Source organism: Trichogramma pretiosum, unplaced genomic scaffold (genome assembly GCF_000599845.2).
Source record: "Trichogramma pretiosum strain Unisexual culture from Peru unplaced genomic scaffold, Tpre_2.0 scaffold86, whole genome shotgun sequence".
NCBI lineage: Eukaryota > Metazoa > Arthropoda > Insecta > Hymenoptera > Trichogrammatidae > Trichogramma > Trichogramma pretiosum.
This window is the reverse complement of record NW_019640815.1, coordinates 435,355-455,294: the sequence shown is the minus strand read 5'-3', so window position 1 is coordinate 455,294 and position 19,940 is coordinate 435,355. Positions and strand designations below refer to the sequence as shown.

Sequence of the window (19,940 nt, the reverse complement as noted above, 5' to 3'; positions counted from 1 at the left end):
CATATACCCAAGGATTTCTTTTTGGGCAGTGCTAAGGATGACGTCAGGTCATTGTTTGTATTACGTGCCTCTCGACTATGTGTTATACTTTGTACATCGACAACGACCCTGATTCTTTTTTCTTATTCTTTTTCTTGGCTCTTTCATTGTTATTATTGCTGTACGCGCGCTGCTGCCGGCTCGCGCAAAGAGAGCCCGCGCGCGAGCTTATCTGATAAGGTTCGCCGCGGCGGCGGCGGCGCTTTTTTTTTTATCGGCGCGCAACAGATTGGTTTTTACCCGTGGAATAATAAAAAAAAAAGAGTCGAAAAATGAAAGGAAGATACAACGGAGAAGAGATGAGAATAAAAAGTATATTACACGTTTAGCATCACAATCGATCGTTAAATGTATCGTTAATAATTGTATCGCACGCAATTTAATTTACATAATATGGCATCGCGCACAACGTTGCAAATTCTTCGTCGTCGTCGGCACAGCAGCTGCTTCGAAATTTTCGATCGCAAGCCGGCGAAAGAGAAGAAAAAAAAAATGTCTTCTCTACTCGTGGACCTCTTCCTCGGCCTCGTTGTCGCTGTCCTTCTTCTTGTTCTTCTTCTTCTTCTCCTGCTGCTGCTGCTTCTTCTTCTTCTCCGAGCTGAGCTTCTCCTTGCGCACCTCGTCGCGCAGCTCGCGTATCGTCATGCCCTTGAGGTCGACCCGGCCCAGAAGCTCGCAGCACTTCGGACACCTGTGCTGGGCCTCGCGCGACCCGTCCACCAGCATGAAGCCCGGTATGCAGCAGAAGCAACTGCGCGTGGTGGCGCGTGACGCAAAAAAAAAAAAATAAAATTAGAATTGAAACAACATTCCCCTTTTAACTTTCGAAATCGAGTATCGATAAATGGATATGTCGCTTACCAGAAGAGGCACATGAGTCCCAGAATGATGCAGGTGAGACGCTTGGGCACCTCCTCGACGTCGGTGATCACGTTCTCCTCGCAGTACGGGCAGAACTTCTCGATGGGGGCTACGTTTTTCGCCAATTCGGGCATCTTGTCCGCGGAAATTTTTCACAACGATAATGCAGGATCGGTGTATGTCTCTCTATTTTTAATTAAAAATATTATCCGTTCTTTCTTTGTTTTGGCGCGCAAAATTTTTACGGCAGCGTTAAGTCCCTATTGACGCCTTTTTTCACGTTCGGGTGTCTTCTTCTTTTCCGACACATTCTCCGCTCGGAGAGCTAAACATTTCGACTAAATAACCCAAGCGTCGGCGTTACGATCGCGAGAAGTGTATAATATATACGTGCGTGCGCGGGTGAATATATGAGAGAGCAGCACGCGGCGCTCCCGCGCGGGCCTCCGTACACACACACAGGCGCGTCTTCCAAATTCGGCAATCGCTGTATAATGATATGCTCACACGATCACACATGTATACGATACACACGACGAATGTCACTTATCATGAGCTTACTGCATGCCTCGATAATTAAGTAATAAATTGAACGATTGATTCTCGTTGTTAGATAATAATTCAATAGTTTCTAGGTCGAGTTATGCGAGGAATTGAATTGATTAGCCCGCGGCCTGGGTCGTGTCAAGATAAGAGAGAAAGAGAGTGCTGTAATTAAAAATGCCAATTTTTTTTTCTCGGAGGAATGATTTTTTAAATAACACAGTTTTATTGTTTCATGTACAACAGTTACGTTCTCGAATATTTACAAAAAAGAAATGATTTTTTTTTAACAACATGTATCGCACAGAGAGAGATTTTTAGGCTGACTTATCGCTGAGTTCGGTGTTTTTTTCGTCTTTTACGTGCTTCTCGGTCTTGGCACTCGTATACTTGGATTCTTCGGCGATGAATTGGGAGTTTACGTCGCTGGGCGTTTTTGGGCTTTCCTCCTTGAGCTCGACTTTTTCTTCGCTAATTGGCTTGGAGCTTTCCTCCTTGAGCTCGACAATTTCTTCACTGGGCTTGGAGCTTTCCTCCTTTGGCTCGACATCATCTACACTAGGCTTGGAGCTTTCCTCCTTTGGCTCGGCATTAACTTCTCCGTTAAGCTTCGAGCTTTCTTGCTCGGGCTCGACATTTTCTTCACTGGGCTTGGAGCTTTCCTCCTTGGGCTCGGCCTTTTCTTCGCTAGGCTTTGAGTCTTCATTCTTGGACTCGCTGGTTACATCGACTTTGCAAGTTTCGTCGTCGTTGTTGGGCTTGGAGTTTTCATCGAGGAGTTTGCAAGTTTCGTCGACGACCTTGTCTTTTTTGTCTTTGAGCTCGACTTCGGAGGTACCTTTCTTGAGGATTTTTTCGTCCTTCAGGTCGTTCCAGAACTTCTTCAAGTCGTCGATACCGACCGCCTCTTGCTTCGGCACCTCGTCAATTTTGTGCTTGCACTCGGGACACTTGTGGATTATGATGTTCTGATTCATGCACAACAGACAGTGACAAGCCGGGATACACAGGCAGCAACTGCGGAAAGATTTCACACCGATATACATATACTTATGATCTCGAAGCAGAGTCGTGTAAGAAAAAAAGAGAGATTTCACACTTACCAGCAGCAACACATGAGCGTGTAGAGTACCTTCAGGTACCAGGGCCTCTTGACCGTGACCTGTGTTACGATCTCTTTGTGACAGTTCGGGCAGGTCATCTCCTGCGGCTGAGACGCGAAAAGGCTCGATATGCAGCACATCTTGGACGACGAAGATATTCGATTGACAAAAAAAAGTAAAAAAAACGATTGTGACTTCTCTCAAAGTCGAAAGTGAACTCGACGTGATGTACGCCCGGCGATCGATGACTTACTTGCTCATGCGTTTCTCTTATCGCGGCTACACGCAGAGATTCGTGAGATTGTTCCCCTCCGCTGCGCTCGACGATCGATGAGCGAGGTATAGGTGCCCCGGAATTTTGCAAAAAAAAATTACAATGTCTCCGATCAATTACAAAGTACTTGTGATCGATTCGGCCAGGAATTCGAGAAATGATTTCGAAACTTGCTTGGATCATGTTATAAGTATTTGTGGTATTTATTTTTTTGTACATTAGTATAATGTAGCATATAAATTTTGTAGTACAATAATCATCCTTCTTAGACACGCTTCTAGCGTTGCTTCATTTCACAATTACATTTAATCTTTTTTGTTCGTTTCACGATATTCATTAGTTTACAAATATCAATCAAATAATCAATCGATGAAAGAGATTTTTTTTCATATGTGAACGTGTAGTATTCGAGCTTTTCGTACAAATCTTCGAGTCATTCAATAAAATACGAGGAAATATCTTTTGGACAAACTTTTTTTTTGCAATAGCCTATTTACGTCAGTGGTTCAGATACGATTTTTGTCAAAAATTGCCCTTGCGACGATTCTATAAAAAACCTGAATGCAAAATATCATGGGCTTTTGTTGGCAAATTTTCCTACTTCGTTTTTTTTTCCATATCTTTTTTTGTACTGCTTTGATTTGTTCAAAACTGTGCATACTACAATTTGACTATTTTTATTTACGGGTGTATTCTTTCATCAATTTTAGCCATTTTTGTTTTTTAATAATGTAATACTAATTTTTTTACAGACTTTGAATTATTCAGTTATCGACGGGAGTTTTGTATCGACGGTACAAAAGCTCCTGTTCATTCTTGCTCTATTATAAATATCATCATTTCAATAAATCGATAAAGGAAGACTTGTACTAGTTACTCAGGGCATTAAGAAGCACTCATGTACAAAATGTTCTATTAAAAAAATGAGACTGTGCGTATTATCGATGATAAGTAAAAAATCATTAAAATACGCATTTGTTTGATTTCTGATGGGTTACCAATTACGACGATTCTTCGTATAAAAAGGCAACGCCTAGGACGTACAAATGTAAAAATTCATACATCGACAATTTACTATACAAATAATAAATTAACTTAAGATTAATCGTATTCAATAGTTACGTATTTCACTCGTGTATCTCGCTACGATCACATTTACAATATGACAATGGCTGTAACGATACAACAATAATTTGATACTTAAGATAAAAAAAAACAGAGTGGTTGAGACTAGCAATTCTCGTGACAGTATAAAACTCATTGCACATTTGATTATTTTACTAGTAAATAAAAAAAACTATACAAACAACCATATAGTATAATCTGGCACTCTTCTTTATGGCAAAAAATAGTAATAATAAGTTACGATGCAAGCCAAGAGGTGCAAATACTTTCGAATAATAAAATTTAAATTTCATTTTTAGTTCATAATACACTATGCCGAATGAAATAAAAATTAAGGAAGAATTTCTGTGATGCACTTGACAAATAAATAAAAAAAATCACGTTATTGATCAAAAAATCAATGTAATCAAACGAACACTCTCACGCACGTCAAAAACTTTTTTATATAAAAATTGTTCTACTTAGGCTAGCGTTTCAAAATACTTAGTCAACTTTTGTTTATTCGAAAACCTAATTGGAACAAAAAGTGCAATAATCTCGGAATTATTATTTGACCAAGTATTTAAAAATACTTCCTATCGACGTATAAATATTTTTATCAATATTTCATCGCTAAACAATCAGCATACTATGTATAATCAATATAGTATTATGTACAATAATTCTTTCATTCATTACTAAAAATCTTTGTACACTTGTATTTTTTAAATAAAAGTGTAAAAGATTACACTGTTTGACCAAATACAATCGAGAGTTCATCAACTCATTAAACATCTAAATCGTACTTTTTATCCTTCACATAATATCCCTATACGTTACATATACGAGTACGGCAGTGCTCTCTATTCATTATACACATTTATATATAATATCGGTTTCAGATCACTCACACACACAAACACACACGACATCGAACATCATATAGTCTATTACGATTTCAATTCACATTTTCTCCCTTCTGACAATTTCGCTTTGCAATTATTTACAAAATAATTGACTACGCGCGTAACACGTGTATGTCCTACGATGCGTGTTTCATTAGTGCCTTATTCAAATAACGCATGGCTTTGATCGAGCCCGGCTGCTGCTGCTTCAACGTATATAACAATTCTTCGGTTTGATTTAGATTCGAGTAGGTGTCTCATGGACGCTGATGATCCGGCGTTGACTTGAGAATGTCTGGCTGCGTGGGCATGTAACTCAATAATCCTGTTTCAACAGAACGACAAACGAATGAGTGAACGAAAAAAATCATGAATTTTATCAGTTGTAATTGAAAAAAAAAAAAAAAAAAAAAAAAAACGNAAAAAAAAAAAAAAAAAAAAAAAAAAACGCACTTTGACAAATGAGGAAAAAATGAATGAAAAATAAATTGACGCTTACATCGGTTCTGTCCGAGATTTGTCGGGTGGGTTGATAGGAACATTTTTTTCGGATCTCTAAACTGCCAGACCCACGCAATAACCCCCGGAATACCAAGATCAACCTTGAACACAATATATATAATAAAATGACACAACATTTTCGTGAGTGTGAGCAAACAGAAAAGACAAAAGGAGACGAAAGAGCCGCATATTACAATAGATAGAAATCAAAAAGTGTGCACAGGAGAAAAGTACAAAGAACAATTAATAAACTATACAACGAGAGATAATTGCACAATTGAAATTACCAGTGGCCGTTCTCAGCGTGGACTTGATCGAGCGATGCGAGCCGTTGCGCGTCAGCGTGTTCATCTGGGGCGTGCCGGGCAGCGTGTGACCGAGGGCGTTCATGTAGTCCGCAATGAGCAGGGTGATCTCCAGGATCTTGGGCTTGCTCAGGGCGAGTATGAGCTTCTGCTCGGCCGCGCCCTCGTCCGGACAGGCGACGAGCATGAAGTCGTCGAGGCAGCCGCCGAACGTCACGATGTTGGCGTAATTGTAGCGACAGATCACGGCCATCGTCTGGAGCTCGAGCAGCGTCACGCTGTCCTCGTTCACGGCGATCCAGACGGTCTGCGGATCGGGCTGCTTGATCTTGGCCTGATAGAGGGTGGCGCCGAAGAACGGCCACTTGCGCGTGCACGTCAGATAGATGCGCACGCAGTCGGCGATGCTGCGGCCCTTCAGCGACATCCACTTCTCCTGCAGCTTGTCCTGCAGCTCGCGCAGCTGCTCGGCGGTGATGTTCGACCTGTAGCGCACCGGATAGAACTTGTCCAGCGCCTGGAGCACCACGTGATGCGGATTGTTGCTTCCACCGCTCTGACCACTGGTGCCGCGAAGCTTGTCGGCGTTGTACTCGCCGCAGTCGATCTGCGCCATCAAGCCCGCCAGTTCGAAGGCCAGCTCGCGATTCACCGGGAACTTGCCGTGCACCACCTGCTGGTTCACCTGGTAGCAGAAGAGCAGACGCTCGCGATCCGTCTCCATCTTGGCGGCGTGACGCCAGTAGCAGCGCGACTTGTAGGTCAGCTGTATGACCCGGGTGTTCTCGAACTTGCCCGAGCCCTTCTCCCTGAGGGCCGTCTCCCACTTGGATATGATGTCGCAGAGCTTGGCCTGCATGTCGATGAAGTGCTCGAGGTCCTTCTCGATGGGGTCGTCGCTGAACAGGGTGAAGCCCGACTGGTGAGCGTCGCGGCAGCCGATCTCCTGGTTCATGGTGGCGAGGAACTCCTCGATGGTGGTGCTGCCGTCGAAGCTCACCACCTGGTACGTGCCGTTGAGAAAGTGGACGGGTATGGCGTGCGGCAGCGAGTGATGATAGGGATTCTTGAGCAGTATCGAGAGCACCTCCATGCGCGAGGGCTTGACCTCGCGCGGACCGTTCTCCAGGGTGCGGGCCAGGGCTCGCTCGCAGTAGGCCGCGTACTTGCCGCACTCGGTCCTACACGAAGAATTAGTCATTATACGAATTCACCACCTTCTGCTTGACATATATAGACGATAAAAAAATAAAAGACACCCACTTGCTGTCGGCGTTCCTCTGCAGGTGCTTCTTCAGATACCACAGCACCCGATTGTTCCTGGGCAGAAACAGCGAGACGGCCAGCGAAAGCAGCTGCCAGCCCTGTATCATCACGAACTGGGCCGGATTCGTCTTGCAGTCGTGCAGACTGGTCGAGGACGAGTGATGATGATGATGATGGTGTGCCTGCGCGCAGTTAGGATGATTGCTTTGATGAGTATTCGAGGACGAGGAGGAGTGGTGCGGCACGCCGACGATGGATTGAACGTCGTCGGCGTGATCGCCCGAGCCGCCGCCGGAAAAGCGGCAGTCGGTGGTGCCGTTGGCGTGATGGCCGTGGGCTTGGTGCAGGGCGTCGCAGGTGAACAGCGACTGCGTTGCGCACAGCAACAATTGCTGCAATTGATCACAAACACACGGTATGCTGGCGTGTATATGCCTTGGCTTTTAGACTTGTAACATTTTTTGTTGTTGTCTCGATTCGTGATGAAACGATGAAGAACGACGTGACGTATAATTGATTTATCGAATGATTTTACAAGATACATATAAAGGAGTTTAGGCTCTCTCTTTTTTTTAATTTTTCTACTCGTTAATTCGTTAATTCCCATTTTCCAGAATTTTACTTTCAATTTGTAAACTATATTTAAAAAGAGAGAGAGGGAAGGAAGAGAATGAAACTATTTATATCAAAAGCAGAGTGTGTATAATATATAATAACAAGATTCGGATGCTCATTCTACACCGAACTATTCTAGTTGCTCAGTGAATATATATTATCTAGCGCTTTAGAGCTTCTCATCTGCTGTGCCACTAATATAAAAAATATCGTTCAGCGTGATGAGAAAATATAAGAAAATACCAATTGTTATAATGTAAATGACAGCAAATACAGTTGAATATTTATACATCGGAGTGAAGAAAAAAGAGAGAGATGTATATGATATAATCAACAATAATTCCAACTAGTTCGTAAAAATTAAAAAGAGTGAATGAAAAATTCTCTACACAAAAAAGTATTATTATTTATCGTTCGTATGTGGTCGATATGAAAAAAAAATAATCGATATTCCGTGTACACCAACATACCAGTTTTTGCAAACAATGTGCGCGCGCGACGCTCGAGCGTACTTTGAATTCCATGGCTATTGTAACTTTAATAATTATTTTTCCTCTTTATGCATAAGATGATTCGAAGTACGCTCGATTCGCTCGATTTATATAATAATGGGGAGATGAGTTTTTTATATAAATAAATATCTATCCAAAAATTTGGATCGAGTCATATTTCGATCCTCGTATGTGACAAAAATTGATGATTTTTCCATGAATTAATGATGAGTGCAGCAAAATTATTATGATTATGATTATATGATCGTGACAAGAACGAAAGGCATGCGACATTTTTTTAGTATATAAATATTAAAGAGCACATTCAAAGCGGCAAATGAAAGTGAATAATGTGTGAATTGTTGAAAAAAATACTGAAATGTTAGTCGTGTTATTCACTTCGTCAAGTATATTATAATAATATTATTGTTAATCGTTACTATTAGCGACATAAGCTGCTACACCAATTAATTTCTGATTAGTAAATTACCATCTCGTTTACCAGCGTATCGTTACCACACCGAGTTTTCTTTGAATATTCTTTCGATTATACGATTCGATGAATGATTCGATTGATTGTACACAGCTTAAGGTGCTCGACAAATAAGAATATTCAAAGAAAAGAACGCGTTCGATACTTGACCAAGTCTATATATCCGATTGCGCGCACGAGTAACAAGAGAAAAGTAAACATCAAATTTTGCAAACGAGACTTTGTGCACGCATCGAACGATCTCCTGTTTCTCAATGGCGCGTCATGGATGCGTGATCTTGTCGTGTTATTAGTGATGATGACGAAAATAAGCTTTTTTTGAAGGGTGGGACTTACGACGCGCGCAGTCGCGCCCAGCGACACGTGTCTTGCGGCCTTTTTTACCTGTACGCCCAGCCTGTGCTGGGTGTGTCTGCTCGTCTGCTTCACCAGGGCGCAGATGCACTCGGACTGGAGCTCGGGCTGGTCGAGGCACTGCTGCAGGGCGTTCTGCGCCAGCACCACGTGGTAGTCGATACCGGCCTGCTCCACCGCCACCGACATGAACAACTGTATCGCCTGTGTTTTTGGGAGATAGTCATCGTTAATTTGCACAATTTTTCTCTTCATTTCTTATTGTCTATAAACTCTACCTTGAACAACTTCACCGCTTCGGTCTGCAGCGACTCCGAGGTCAGACTCGTCAACGGACTCGTGATGTTCTCCTTGCTGTAGAGTAGCAGCGGATGCCGCCACAGTACGCAGTTCGCATCGCCGTCCGTCTCCATGAGCTTGTGCACCATCTGCTCGTACTGGGTGCCGGCGTTGGGACCGCCGCCCGACACCACCGTCAAGTGATAGAGCCAGTTGTCCTTGTCCTGCTTGTGCTGCATGAGAAGATAGGTGGGGCCCTGATGCGACGGGAAAATGCCGATGGTCTGCTCGGGTGGGGTGTGATCCGAGTCGCGCTCCTCGCTGTCGCTGTCCGACATGTGCTCGACCTCCTCGACGCGGGCGTCGCGCATGTTGATCTGGCCGAGTGGATTCTGCGAAAGAAAAATTACACGATCAGTCCACATTTTTTAATGATAATTTCTGTTTCGTACACTCACCATATCGTTGGGACACTTGAAGTAGAGGAACATCTTGCCGATGAGCACGCACCAGCACTTCTTGGCGTGCCCGTTCTTCACCTTGGTCAGCCAGCCCTGTATCGTTGGCTTGTTGTCCTCGCGACTCAGCAGCAGCTTCGTCGCGTTCCTACGCTGCACGTTCTGCAGCACCCTTATCCAGTCCTCCATCGTGGCTATGCAATCGGCGGTAAGATAGTACGTCTTCTTGCCCGTGGCTATCTCGAAGGTGGCCGCGCCCTCGGCCCTGTTGATGCGACACACGTCGTCGAGCATGATCTGTCCCTGGGGTTTGCGCTGCGCCGCGTCGCTCTGGCTCTTCCAGTAGCACAGCACGCCGTTCTTGAGCACGAAGTAGCGCTTGCGCCAGGTCTTGAGCTTGCCGCCGAGCTTGGCCAGATGGCCGGATTTTTCCAGGGACTCGAGTCGCTTGGGCGAGTCGCCGGAGACGCGCATCAGCAGGCTCGGCATCGAGGACTCGAGCGAGGTCGAGCTCAGTGCGTCGGGCGGTATCGCGTAGTCCTCCGACAGGCCCGACTCGATGGACCTGTCGCGCTTCACGCTCTTGCTCGGCGAGCCACCGCCGCTGCCGGAGCTGCGCTTGGCCGGACTGAGGCTGCTGTTGGTCTTGACGCTCTTGGACGGACTGCTGGCGCTGCCCAGCGACGACTCCGTATTGTCGGACGAGCTGTTGGTAATGCGCGTGCCGCTGCTCTGATGATGATTGTTCTGATTGTTCAGCAGCAGCAGATTGTTGTGATCTCCGCCTCCACCACCGCCACCGCCACCTCCGCCTCCGCCACCCTCGCCGTCCGAGCTGTCGTCGGAGCTGTCGCCGAAGGGCATCGAGCGTATCTGACTGGCGCGACCCTTGACCGTGGCGTAGACCGGCACGGAGATGTCGCAGTAGCCCTCGGTGGCGCGATGATTCGACGTCGAGTGCTTGGACGAGGCCGTGTTGGTCGTCGTGGAGGGCTGGGACGAGTCGTCGTTGGTCGGCGGACCGATGCCCAAGCCGCCGTCGGCAACCTGCGTGCGGAGGAGGGCCAAAAGCATAGTGAGTGAGTACGAGCGGTTACGAGTTCATAAATAAGATGAAAAAAAATCGTCAACAATTTTTAGTGAAATTAGTACATAACACACATTGAAAGATCCATATGTTATGCGCCCGCTCCACTTTACGTCTCGCACGGAAGGGACCGATTTCAGCGCTCTCGTATTTGTATAATATAGTTATAATGTTAATTCAAAAGAATGTATACAAGCCGACAGAAAAGTAGAATCGAGATGCACACAGTTAAGCTCTCTAAAGTCACGCTTTGACAATACCGTTTTAGCCGAATCAGTCCCTTGGACACCACCACCACCAGTAGCAGTAGCAGTCGTCGTCACCTGGTAAATTTTGGCCTCCCAGCTCGGGAACCTGTGCAGCGGTGGCGTGGGTGGTCTCTGCTGCTCTCGCTGCTTGTGATGCTGCTGCTGCTGCTTCTGCAGCTTTCCGTCCAGCAGATCGTCGGAAGATTTGGCGGTGGGCGCGACGGCCTGAGCCGCTCCACCGGCGGCGTTGGCACTGGGCCAGGTCGAGCCACCACCGACGATGGGACCCACGCCTACGGAACCAGTGGGCCCCCCCGTCATCACCGTGACGGAGGCACCCTCGCGACTCGGCGTGTAGATCTCGGCGTAGTCGTGCATGGCCTCGTTGGCGCTGTCCGCCGAGGCGCCGCTGTCCCGGAGACTGGGCGTGGTCGAGGCGACGCTCGAGGCCGTGCCACTGGCGCCGGGTATGAGGGACGAGGTCGAGGTCTGCGTCTGCGTCTGCATCGTGCTCGTCGGCATCAGCACGAGGTTCTCCACGGCGGCGGCCAATTCCTCCGACAGGAGACTGAAACAAAAATCAATGACGTTATCGATCGTCTCTTGGCCACACAAAGCCAATCCCTAATTTTATTTTTATACCTCGAGTCCATATTGACGTTGTTCTGCACTCCGGCCTGCTGTAGTAGCGTACCCGAGCAGGCGGAGAAGGAAAAGTGCCGGCGATGCTTGGTATTGGCCGGGGACGTCTGGGCGCTCTTGGACGCCTCCGGGGGTAGATTCAGCTGGTGCTGATGATGCGGCTGCAGCGGATGATGATTGTTGTGATGCTGCTGATGATGAGCGGGCAGCAGCTGATCGCCGGCCGCCGAGGAGTTGTTCGAGGCAGCCTCCGGCATCGCCGTGGAAGTCACTTGCTGATGATGATGATGATGATGATGGGCGGCTGTCGTGCTCTCGAGCACCTCCGAGCGACGGCGCAGGTTCGAATCGACCTCGAGCGACAGCACGACTCGCGTCTGTAGCTGCGCAAAAAAATGTACAACGAATTAGTAAAGGAATGGAGTTTCGTTGATCGAGGAAGACATTAGACATACCGGTGGTCTCAAGCCGATGTTACGTATGTGATTGCGCAGCAACTCGAGCTGCTGGGTGCACTTGTCGTTCTTCTCTCGCAGCAGCTGGTTCTGCTCCTCGAGCTCGCGCAACTTGTTCGTCACCCACTCCTTGATCAGCGCCGCTTTGGCCTTCACCTGTCTTCGGTCCTGCAGTCTCAGCTGTCGCTAAAATAAAATTAAAAAAAAAACATTAATCAATCGATCGATCGTCCTTTTTTTTATATCGAGAATAATTATGATCGCAAAATTACCTGCTCTTCGACCTGGGTCTCTAGCTTCGAGTAGCAGGCGCAGTGCACGTCGTTGTCGGCGGCTGCGTTGAGCCGGTCATTGTTCTGCAGGGCGGCGAGCACCACGGCGCTGTTGCTGTCCGCGAGTACGGCTGCGGCGGTGGCCGAGGCGCTGCTGCCTCCTCCACCTCCTCCGACGCTGCCAACACTCCCGACGCTGCTGTTGTTGCTCGTCGAGGTGGACGGCAGCGAGGACGAATTGTTGTGGGCCGGCGAGCCCGCGGTACTCAGGCAGTATTCACCCTTCACCAACCGCTCCTCCATCATCCGTACCTAGATCGGGGTAGATTGTTGTCGTTGAGTTAATTTTCTTTTAGATAAGGTGCATTTTTCTTTTACGGAAAAATCATATGATAGTCGTATTTTGTGTCATTCGCCGGTTATCAAAATCTGTAACCTAACGTTACTTATACATGGTGTCTTTTCTTTCTCTTTTTTTTATTTTGGATTTACGCTCGTTTTTTTTTATCCCATGCTCGGTCAGGATCACACTTTCTAAACTATTATCATACGCACTACGCTTAATAATAAAAAAAAAAAAATAGATTTCCAAGCTACGAAATCAACAATAAAAAAAAATTAAAAGTAAAAGCTCTATTATACTATCGTTGAATAGAGTAAAAATCAAAGGATATTCATGATACTTGTACCTTCTTCTTGACATAGCTAATGTGCTCGTAATGCGACTGCGACGATGATGACATCGTACGTCAGACGACGACAACGATCACGAGCATCAACAACGGCGACCGACGATTACGGCCCGAATTACGATCGGCGACTGCTTCGTGGTCGCTCGTTTTTACAATAAATCTCTCGCTTGTTATTATCTCTTTATCAATCGCGTCGATCGTCGAAGCAGCGGAGGTAATAATAGCAGCGGCGCACGACAACAAATAAAACAACAATATCGTCCTCGCGACTTTGACGAAGCGTAAAAAGTTGCTGGTAGCGGCGGCGGCGGCGGTGGCGGAGGAGTGCGATGAGTAGTAGTAGCAGCGGTAGCAACAGCAACAAGCCATGCCAGTACCGAGATCAAGCATGTGCGTCGGACGCGTGGGTGCAGGTGGTGCCGGTGGCCGCCTCGCCTCGCGTATGATCAGCAGCAGCAGCAGCTCGTTCTTGCCTCCTCCGCCAGTTACTGCCATTACACCACCCGCGACACGATCGACGACGGCCACGCGATGTGTTCTTGTTGTTGTTGTTGTTGTATTATAATTATGCTGTTTCTCGGTCTTAACGACGACGAGTTCTGTGGACAATTTTTTTGGGCCTGTTGTTGTTGTTGTTGTTTTTCGTTGTTGTTATTGTTGTTATTGTTGTCGGATTTTCTTTTCTTTCAAACCTCTGCAGCGGCAATTACGTACTATATGACAATGAATATGCACGTGCTGCAACGTCGCGTGAGCTGAGCAGGCGAGCGAGTGTAAGAGAGAGAGAGAGAGAGAGAGAACAGGAAAGAAAGAAAGAGCAGCTGTCGCGCTTCGAGGACGGAATCGATAAAAGCGCGTGCATTTAACCATCACCAGTGCGTCGACTCTCCCTTGTAGTACATATATAGTGCTGCTGTCCGTCTCTCACGCTGGCACAGCAGCAGCAGACTATGACTGTTATATATACCAGGGGGGCGACGACACGCTCGCACACGGTGTTATATAGTTCTGCTTCTATCTCTGTCTTGCTCTCGCTCACCCGCACTCGTGTATATATATTATATAGAAAAGGAAAATCAATACTTTGGGACGCTCGATTTTTTTTGTGTCTACTTATTGTTTAAATACTCTAATGAGTCACGTTTGTTTGTTTATTCTTTATTTTCTGTCGTTCATCGAGTATGGTGTATGAAAGTAGCGTTGGTGTGTGCCGATACTTATAGCTCTCCCCGTGTACTTGTCACTGGTGACTCATACGTTTTCCTTACTCTTTTTTTTTCTCGTACTACCGATATCGTTACGTAAGATTTTTCGGAGCCTCGCGTCTCGCGCTTGATCTAACGCAGAGATGGCCTTTACATTTTTTTGTATAAATCAAGGATAATAAATATATCTCAACACTACGAGGTATTGTACATTATGTATTTTTGTCAAAGCTTTTAAGCAATTTTTAACAAAGGGACTATTCATACAAATATGGTCAAAATAATCTGCAATGTATATTAAAAAAAGCTCTTAAAAGCTCATGTTATTTACTGCTAACTACTTTAATATCAATAGGCCATCTTTCAAGCTTTGTTACACTTAAATATAATAATAATAATAATAATAATAATAATAATAATAATAATTATAAACAAGGCTCAAATATATATCCAGCACAACGTGTGTGTGTATACATGTTCCTCTCAACTCTTCTTTTTTTTCTCGCGACACGACACTACAGCAAAAGCGAGCAGTCTCGCGCGCGGGCGCGAAAATCATAGCGGGTAAGTTATGCTGCCAAAATCATGTACTCTCTCTCGCGTCGCGGTACACACACAATAGGCAAAAGCGAAAGTGTTGTGTATTATATACAGCCGTGGCGGCACGATGATGGTCGCAGCGGCGCCTCGGGCGGGGCGGGGTGCGCTGCCGATTGTATAGCATCACACGGTTCGGGTGTTTAAAAGCCCCCCAAAATTATATTACATTTAAAAGCGCAAGAGAGAGATGTCCGGAGAGCAATAACACGGACGTGGTAACTAATAGGACAGTGCGGTTGGTATATATAGGTACACGATACACACAGAAATACACAAAACACAATAGGATAAGTAAGTAAGTAAGAAGCCCTACGATACATCGGATAAAGAGTTTTCGTATATAGATATATAAATGTATACGTAAGCTTTAATCTCACCCTTGGATGAATCCATGCTTAATTCGATCAGTGTCGAGCGGCGCTAGCGAACGAACGAACGAAACCAACCAACCAAAGAGAAGAAAGAGACTCAGCTGGCTGATTAGATTTTGCGAACTTCTTATCTAACCCACGTAGTAGCACAGAGAGAAAAGAGAGAGGTAGAAACACCCACGCACAAAGGAAAGACAGAGAGAGAGACACACATAAACCACCGGAGAGATACAAATTGAGCGAGCGAGAAGCTGCAAAAATGTGCGCGCGTGCACTACTGTGCCCCTGTGCCAGGCTGTATACTGGTCACTGACCACACCGCACACGAGTGAGACACTACACACTGCACAGTGCAGTATACAACAAAGCTCGCGCGCACTGCGTATACACACACTATGGGAAGATCGACGACGGTAGGTAGGTAGCCGTTGTGGAAGCGGCCGCAGCGGTGGTGGTGGAGGCGGCAACAGCGGCGGAATCGGCGGCTGTACGCCTATATATAGGTATATTATATAGAAATAGGAGTAGAGTAGTATAGGCACAGCCCGAGAACTGTGTGACTCATGGGTAGAAAAGCTATAGCTAATACCCAGCCTCGAGTCGAGAGAGAGAAGGGACGTTACACAGTCAGTCCTATATACGTGTAAGCCCATGACGCGAGGGTGAGCAGTTATGCTATATATTTTAGACATTAATATATAGGTATATACGGAAGACGTGTATACGCAAATGGGGATCGTTTATAAAAGAGAGAGAGAGAGAGAGGAGAGAACTCGATGATCAGCCAAGAGAGAGATGCTCGAGTGAGGTTATTTGTTTGCCGAACGTCGCGCATATATACACGCAGTGTTCGAGGGGGGTTTCTGCAAAGAGTCGAGAGCTGCTTATTATTATTATTTTTTTTTTTTCATCCTCCCTTTTCGACCTTTTTTTTCTCATCTCTCTCTCACTTCCTTCGAGCTAGCTTATATTATACTAGAAGGTTTTTCTCTCTCTTCGCTGCTGGATGCTGGAAGAGGAAAGGATGCGCGGAATTTTCGAGCCGGCGGATGCGAGTAATTATCACCCATATGTATAATTGAAGTCGGACTCGTTCGTACGTATACAGGTATTGCATATCTACTACCGATGCAGGATATTGGTTGCGGCCGCTACGTATATATATGATGCGCGCAATGGGCAGTGTGCCAAGAGACAAAAAAGAAAGGGCATTTATATCATATATATCAGAATTCGATATTCGAAGAGAGACGGAGCTTTACCGAAGTTATATATACTTATTTTTATACTTTTTATTACACGATCAATTGTGTAACGCCTTGTATCTGGTTCCCCGCGGAGATATAGAAAAAAGAGAAGCGACGACGACGACACAGCGTGCGCCGTAAATATATATAAAGGTCAACGACTGTCTAGAGCTGTCGCGCGTAATAAACACGCAGACTCACCCACACACGTTGTGTGTACTTCTGCCTGCCGGTTCGCGTCTTTATAATATGAAACACGCAGCACAAAAGAGAGAGAGAGAGAGAGAGAATTCGTCGCACGGAAAATGTGCTAATATTACGCGTTACGCGTGTGGTACGGTGGCGTTAAAAACCTCTTCTCTCTCGTATACATATAGACCGTGCACATATAATAATAATAATAATAATAATAATGTAACGCACTCGTACAAGCGAGAAGAAGAAGAAGAGTGGAAAAATAGAAGAGGATACGAGCGACACGCGTTATATGCGCGAGCGCGAGCTTGCGAAAATTTATAACGCATATAGAGACACTGCATTGGAGTTTAAAGCTGCCGCTGCAGCTGCACGTACGTACAGTATAGCCCACGAGGCGAACATCCGCAGTGTGTGTGCGTGCGTGCTTATGCGCGCCCAGCGTGACCGTATGTATATGTGTGTGTTCACTGCAAAGTGTACACACGTACGTAACGTATAGCGTTCGAGTGTCCGCGCGTGCACACGGAGATTATGAAAGTCTTGGGCAATTTGCCAAGGCGATATTCTTTTTCCTAGAATCTCTCTCGCTGTCTCTCTATGCAAGCTCTGTGCCGTGTAACAGTGGTGTACGATAAATACACACGCTTACGTACGACCAACGCGAATTTCGCGAGTGGGCGCTTTGGCGGTGGCGTTAAGAAAAAAGAAAAAATAAGGGCCAAATGGTTGAGCGGCAATAAAGAGTCGGGCGCGCTGTACTACTTATACCTCGCGCTTGCCACGTGCATACACACATACACATGGTTGAAGTGTGTAGCGTATACGACGAAGAGACACGAGAGAGAACCGGTCGATCGTAAAATGATTTCTATTGGTTTATTGGCGCACATAATTTATGTACGGTGTAATAATAGCGCGAAAACCGATCGATCGCGGGCACACGTTAGAGAGAGAGAGACGTATATCGGCTAATGAAAACAATTAACCTCGTTAAATCGCCGTATCATATATACCTACACCTCGACGTATTATTGACTTTTAATCCTCGCGTCTCGCTCAACTTTATACGTGTATTTAACGTGACTCGTTATAAAAGTTAAAAAAAATAAAATGAAAAATAAAACAGTTTTCCTCTAGTCTACTCTGCGCAAAGTTACTCTACACATATAAGTATCCGTCTCGAAATGCAGCACGCGTAATAATATACACACACACACAGGCAGACGAACGCGCGTACGCGTCAATTTCAAAGAGACGTCGTCGTCTCTCTCTCTCTCGCGAAAGTGAAAACACGCGAGATAGAAAGCTGCTGCTGCTATACGCGTACGAGAGACGAGAGTAAGCTTCAGAGTCGTGGATGGAAAAAGAGAGGAAGGAAAAAAAAAGCTCGACTACGACGACTACGACGACGACTGCCTCTGCCTGCCAGAGCGCGGATCGATTCGTGTGTGACAGACCGACTGCTGCTGTGCGTCTCTGTGTGTCTGAATAAGTGTACGTATATAACGCAAGCACAGCCAGTAGGCAGGCAGCAGCAGACCTGGGAATTTATATACGTACGTTTGCGCGCGACTGGCAAAATTAAAAGAAAAATACAAGGATCTACGAGAGAGAGAGAGCTTTTTATATTTATATCGTTGTACTATATACCACTATATACACTATTCCCTCCCCAAAGCTGCAATTATCTCTCCTCGAGAAAGGAGTATAATTTGATGAGCTTTCGACGGAGCCCTCGTCGTCGTCGTCGCCGTCGCGGATCGCTAATTCATTTAGTTTTCGTAGTATAGCAGCCGGGGCGCGCGAGAAAGGAGCAGAAGAAGAAGAATGACGAGGAGGAAGTGGAATAACCTTCATTCAACGTACGACAATGAGAGACAGAGAGAGAGAGAGATAAAGCGAAAAGTTCATGGTGACGATATAGCTGTTTTCACCTCTAATGCGGTCTACCTATACGACGTGTCGTTACGATGATATGCATTATAAAGCACGCCTTTGTGCTTGCGCGAGCTTTTTTATTTTTATTTTTATTGCAGACGAATTATACACGATACACCGAGCTCGCACTCGGCTGAGCTATTTTTCATCGATGAGCTTCGTGATATATATAAATATTCAAACGCACACAGGCAGAGACGAGAGAGAGAGAGGTGAGCTTTGAAAGTTCAAGCGTCGAGTTAAAAGTCTCGCTCTCTCGCTCTACCTCGGTGTGGGGTGCGTGTATGTATACGAGAGTCTGTGGCAGGTCAGACGTTTTTGCAGCATCAATGAGCACACGAACGCTCGTGTCTGCGTTTATATGTGTGTGTATACACAAGCTCGGAGAGAGATCCCCCTATAGATAAAGATAGAGAAAGAACGAGAGAGAGCGAGAGATGCGGAGAATAAACGTCAACCGATGATACGCCAGTGGTGTATAATTAGACCGGAGGATTATCGCAATCAACGGACGACGTAACATGCAAATCTCTGCGGTGGTGCGAGTTATATGTGTATGTGTGTGCACTGCGTTATCGCAACGCAGCTGCAGCACAAAACCATGATATTATGTTCGAACCTTAACCCCCAAAAATTGTATACACCCCCATTGAGCACAGTGGCGTATGTACGTGAGTGTGTGTGTGTGTACACACACGTACCCCTCTACCCCCCTGTACGCCGTTCAATCGGTCTACGATGTGTAACGTGTATGAGATTGTAACAATAAATTATCGAAAAAATTGTCGCGCATGAAATAATCGTATATCGCACGGCACTGCAGTAAACCGCATCGACTCGTAGAGCAAAACGTGGTATACGATGATGATGTTTTGTATCAGCTCTTACGTATGGTCTTGTGTGTGTGTGTGAAAATTTTTTTAACCTGAATCGCCTACCTTGTCACCTGCTGCTATCCATATTACACACTTATTACTATTCTTTCTCTATCTCTTTTATTTTAATCTGAATATTCACACGGTCGCAGAGGGTGACGACGAACCGATGAACGCGCCGGAGCTCGATACGAACAACCTCACGCATTGCTCCTCGCACCTTTCGGCATCGGGCTCTACATTCAACAACAACATCAACGATCAACAACGGGCAACAACAACAGCAACCACCGACGATAGCATCGAGCCCGCGTGTCACTCGTGACACGTCTCGCACATCTCCTTTCTTTGATCGCACTGCATTCGATAAATACACTCACGCGCGCACACACGGCACAGCTATACGACGAGTATAGCTACGAGATATATGAAAAAAAAAACGGTGTATCGTTAATATAAAATGTGTATCGTATTAAAACGCGCAGGCCGAGCGTATACAACTAGCGCGGAGCGCGCGGC

At 45.8% G+C, this 19,940-nt stretch overlaps 3 protein-coding genes across 9 annotated transcripts in view; all 3 read right to left on the bottom strand.

The window, feature by feature from the left end:
• Positions 1-446: 446 nt before the first annotated feature.
• Positions 447-1,034, bottom strand: LOC111694382 (lipopolysaccharide-induced tumor necrosis factor-alpha factor homolog). The gene is made up of 2 exons (XM_023462329.1): positions 901-1,034; positions 447-790 (listed from the first exon to the last, which is right to left on the bottom strand). The coding sequence occupies exons 1-2, from the start codon at positions 1,032-1,034 to the stop codon at positions 541-543; spliced, it is 384 nt and encodes a 127-aa protein (XP_023318097.1). The 3' UTR covers positions 447-540.
• A 670-nt stretch (positions 1,035-1,704) lies between these two features.
• Positions 1,705-2,875, bottom strand: LOC106657546 (chitin biosynthesis protein CHS5-like). Its single transcript, XM_014379131.2, has 2 exons — positions 2,547-2,875; positions 1,705-2,460 (listed from the first exon to the last, which is right to left on the bottom strand). Exons 1-2 carry the CDS (start codon positions 2,684-2,686, stop codon positions 1,761-1,763), a joined length of 840 nt encoding a protein of 279 aa, XP_014234617.1. The 5' UTR covers positions 2,687-2,875; the 3' UTR covers positions 1,705-1,760.
• Positions 2,876-4,994: 2,119 nt separating this feature from the next.
• The window catches only part of LOC106657545 (uncharacterized protein CG43867), a 104,178-nt gene continuing 89,232 nt past the window's right edge, over positions 4,995-19,940 (bottom strand). For 2 of the 7 annotated variants that reach the window (XM_023462174.1, XM_023462185.1), the window contains 10 exons: positions 12,296-12,607; positions 12,024-12,209; positions 11,569-11,951; positions 11,002-11,494; positions 9,592-10,638; positions 9,133-9,525; positions 8,837-9,058; positions 6,899-7,293; positions 5,618-6,816; positions 4,995-5,154 (listed from right to left, as the gene is read on the bottom strand). In XM_023462174.1, coding sequence (XP_023317942.1) covers positions 5,087-5,154; positions 5,618-6,816; positions 6,899-7,293; positions 8,837-9,058; positions 9,133-9,525; positions 9,592-10,638; positions 11,002-11,494; positions 11,569-11,951; positions 12,024-12,209; positions 12,296-12,607 — 4,698 coding nt within the window. In that variant the 3' untranslated portion in view covers positions 4,995-5,086. Of the gene's footprint in view, positions 5,155-5,378; positions 5,432-5,617; positions 6,817-6,898; positions 7,294-8,836; positions 9,059-9,132; positions 9,526-9,591; positions 10,639-11,001; positions 11,495-11,568; positions 11,952-12,023; positions 12,210-12,295; positions 12,608-12,984; positions 13,057-19,940 lie in introns of those variants that run through there. The other 5 variants (XM_023462189.1, XM_023462183.1, XM_023462178.1 and 2 more) reach the window with 5 other exon arrangements.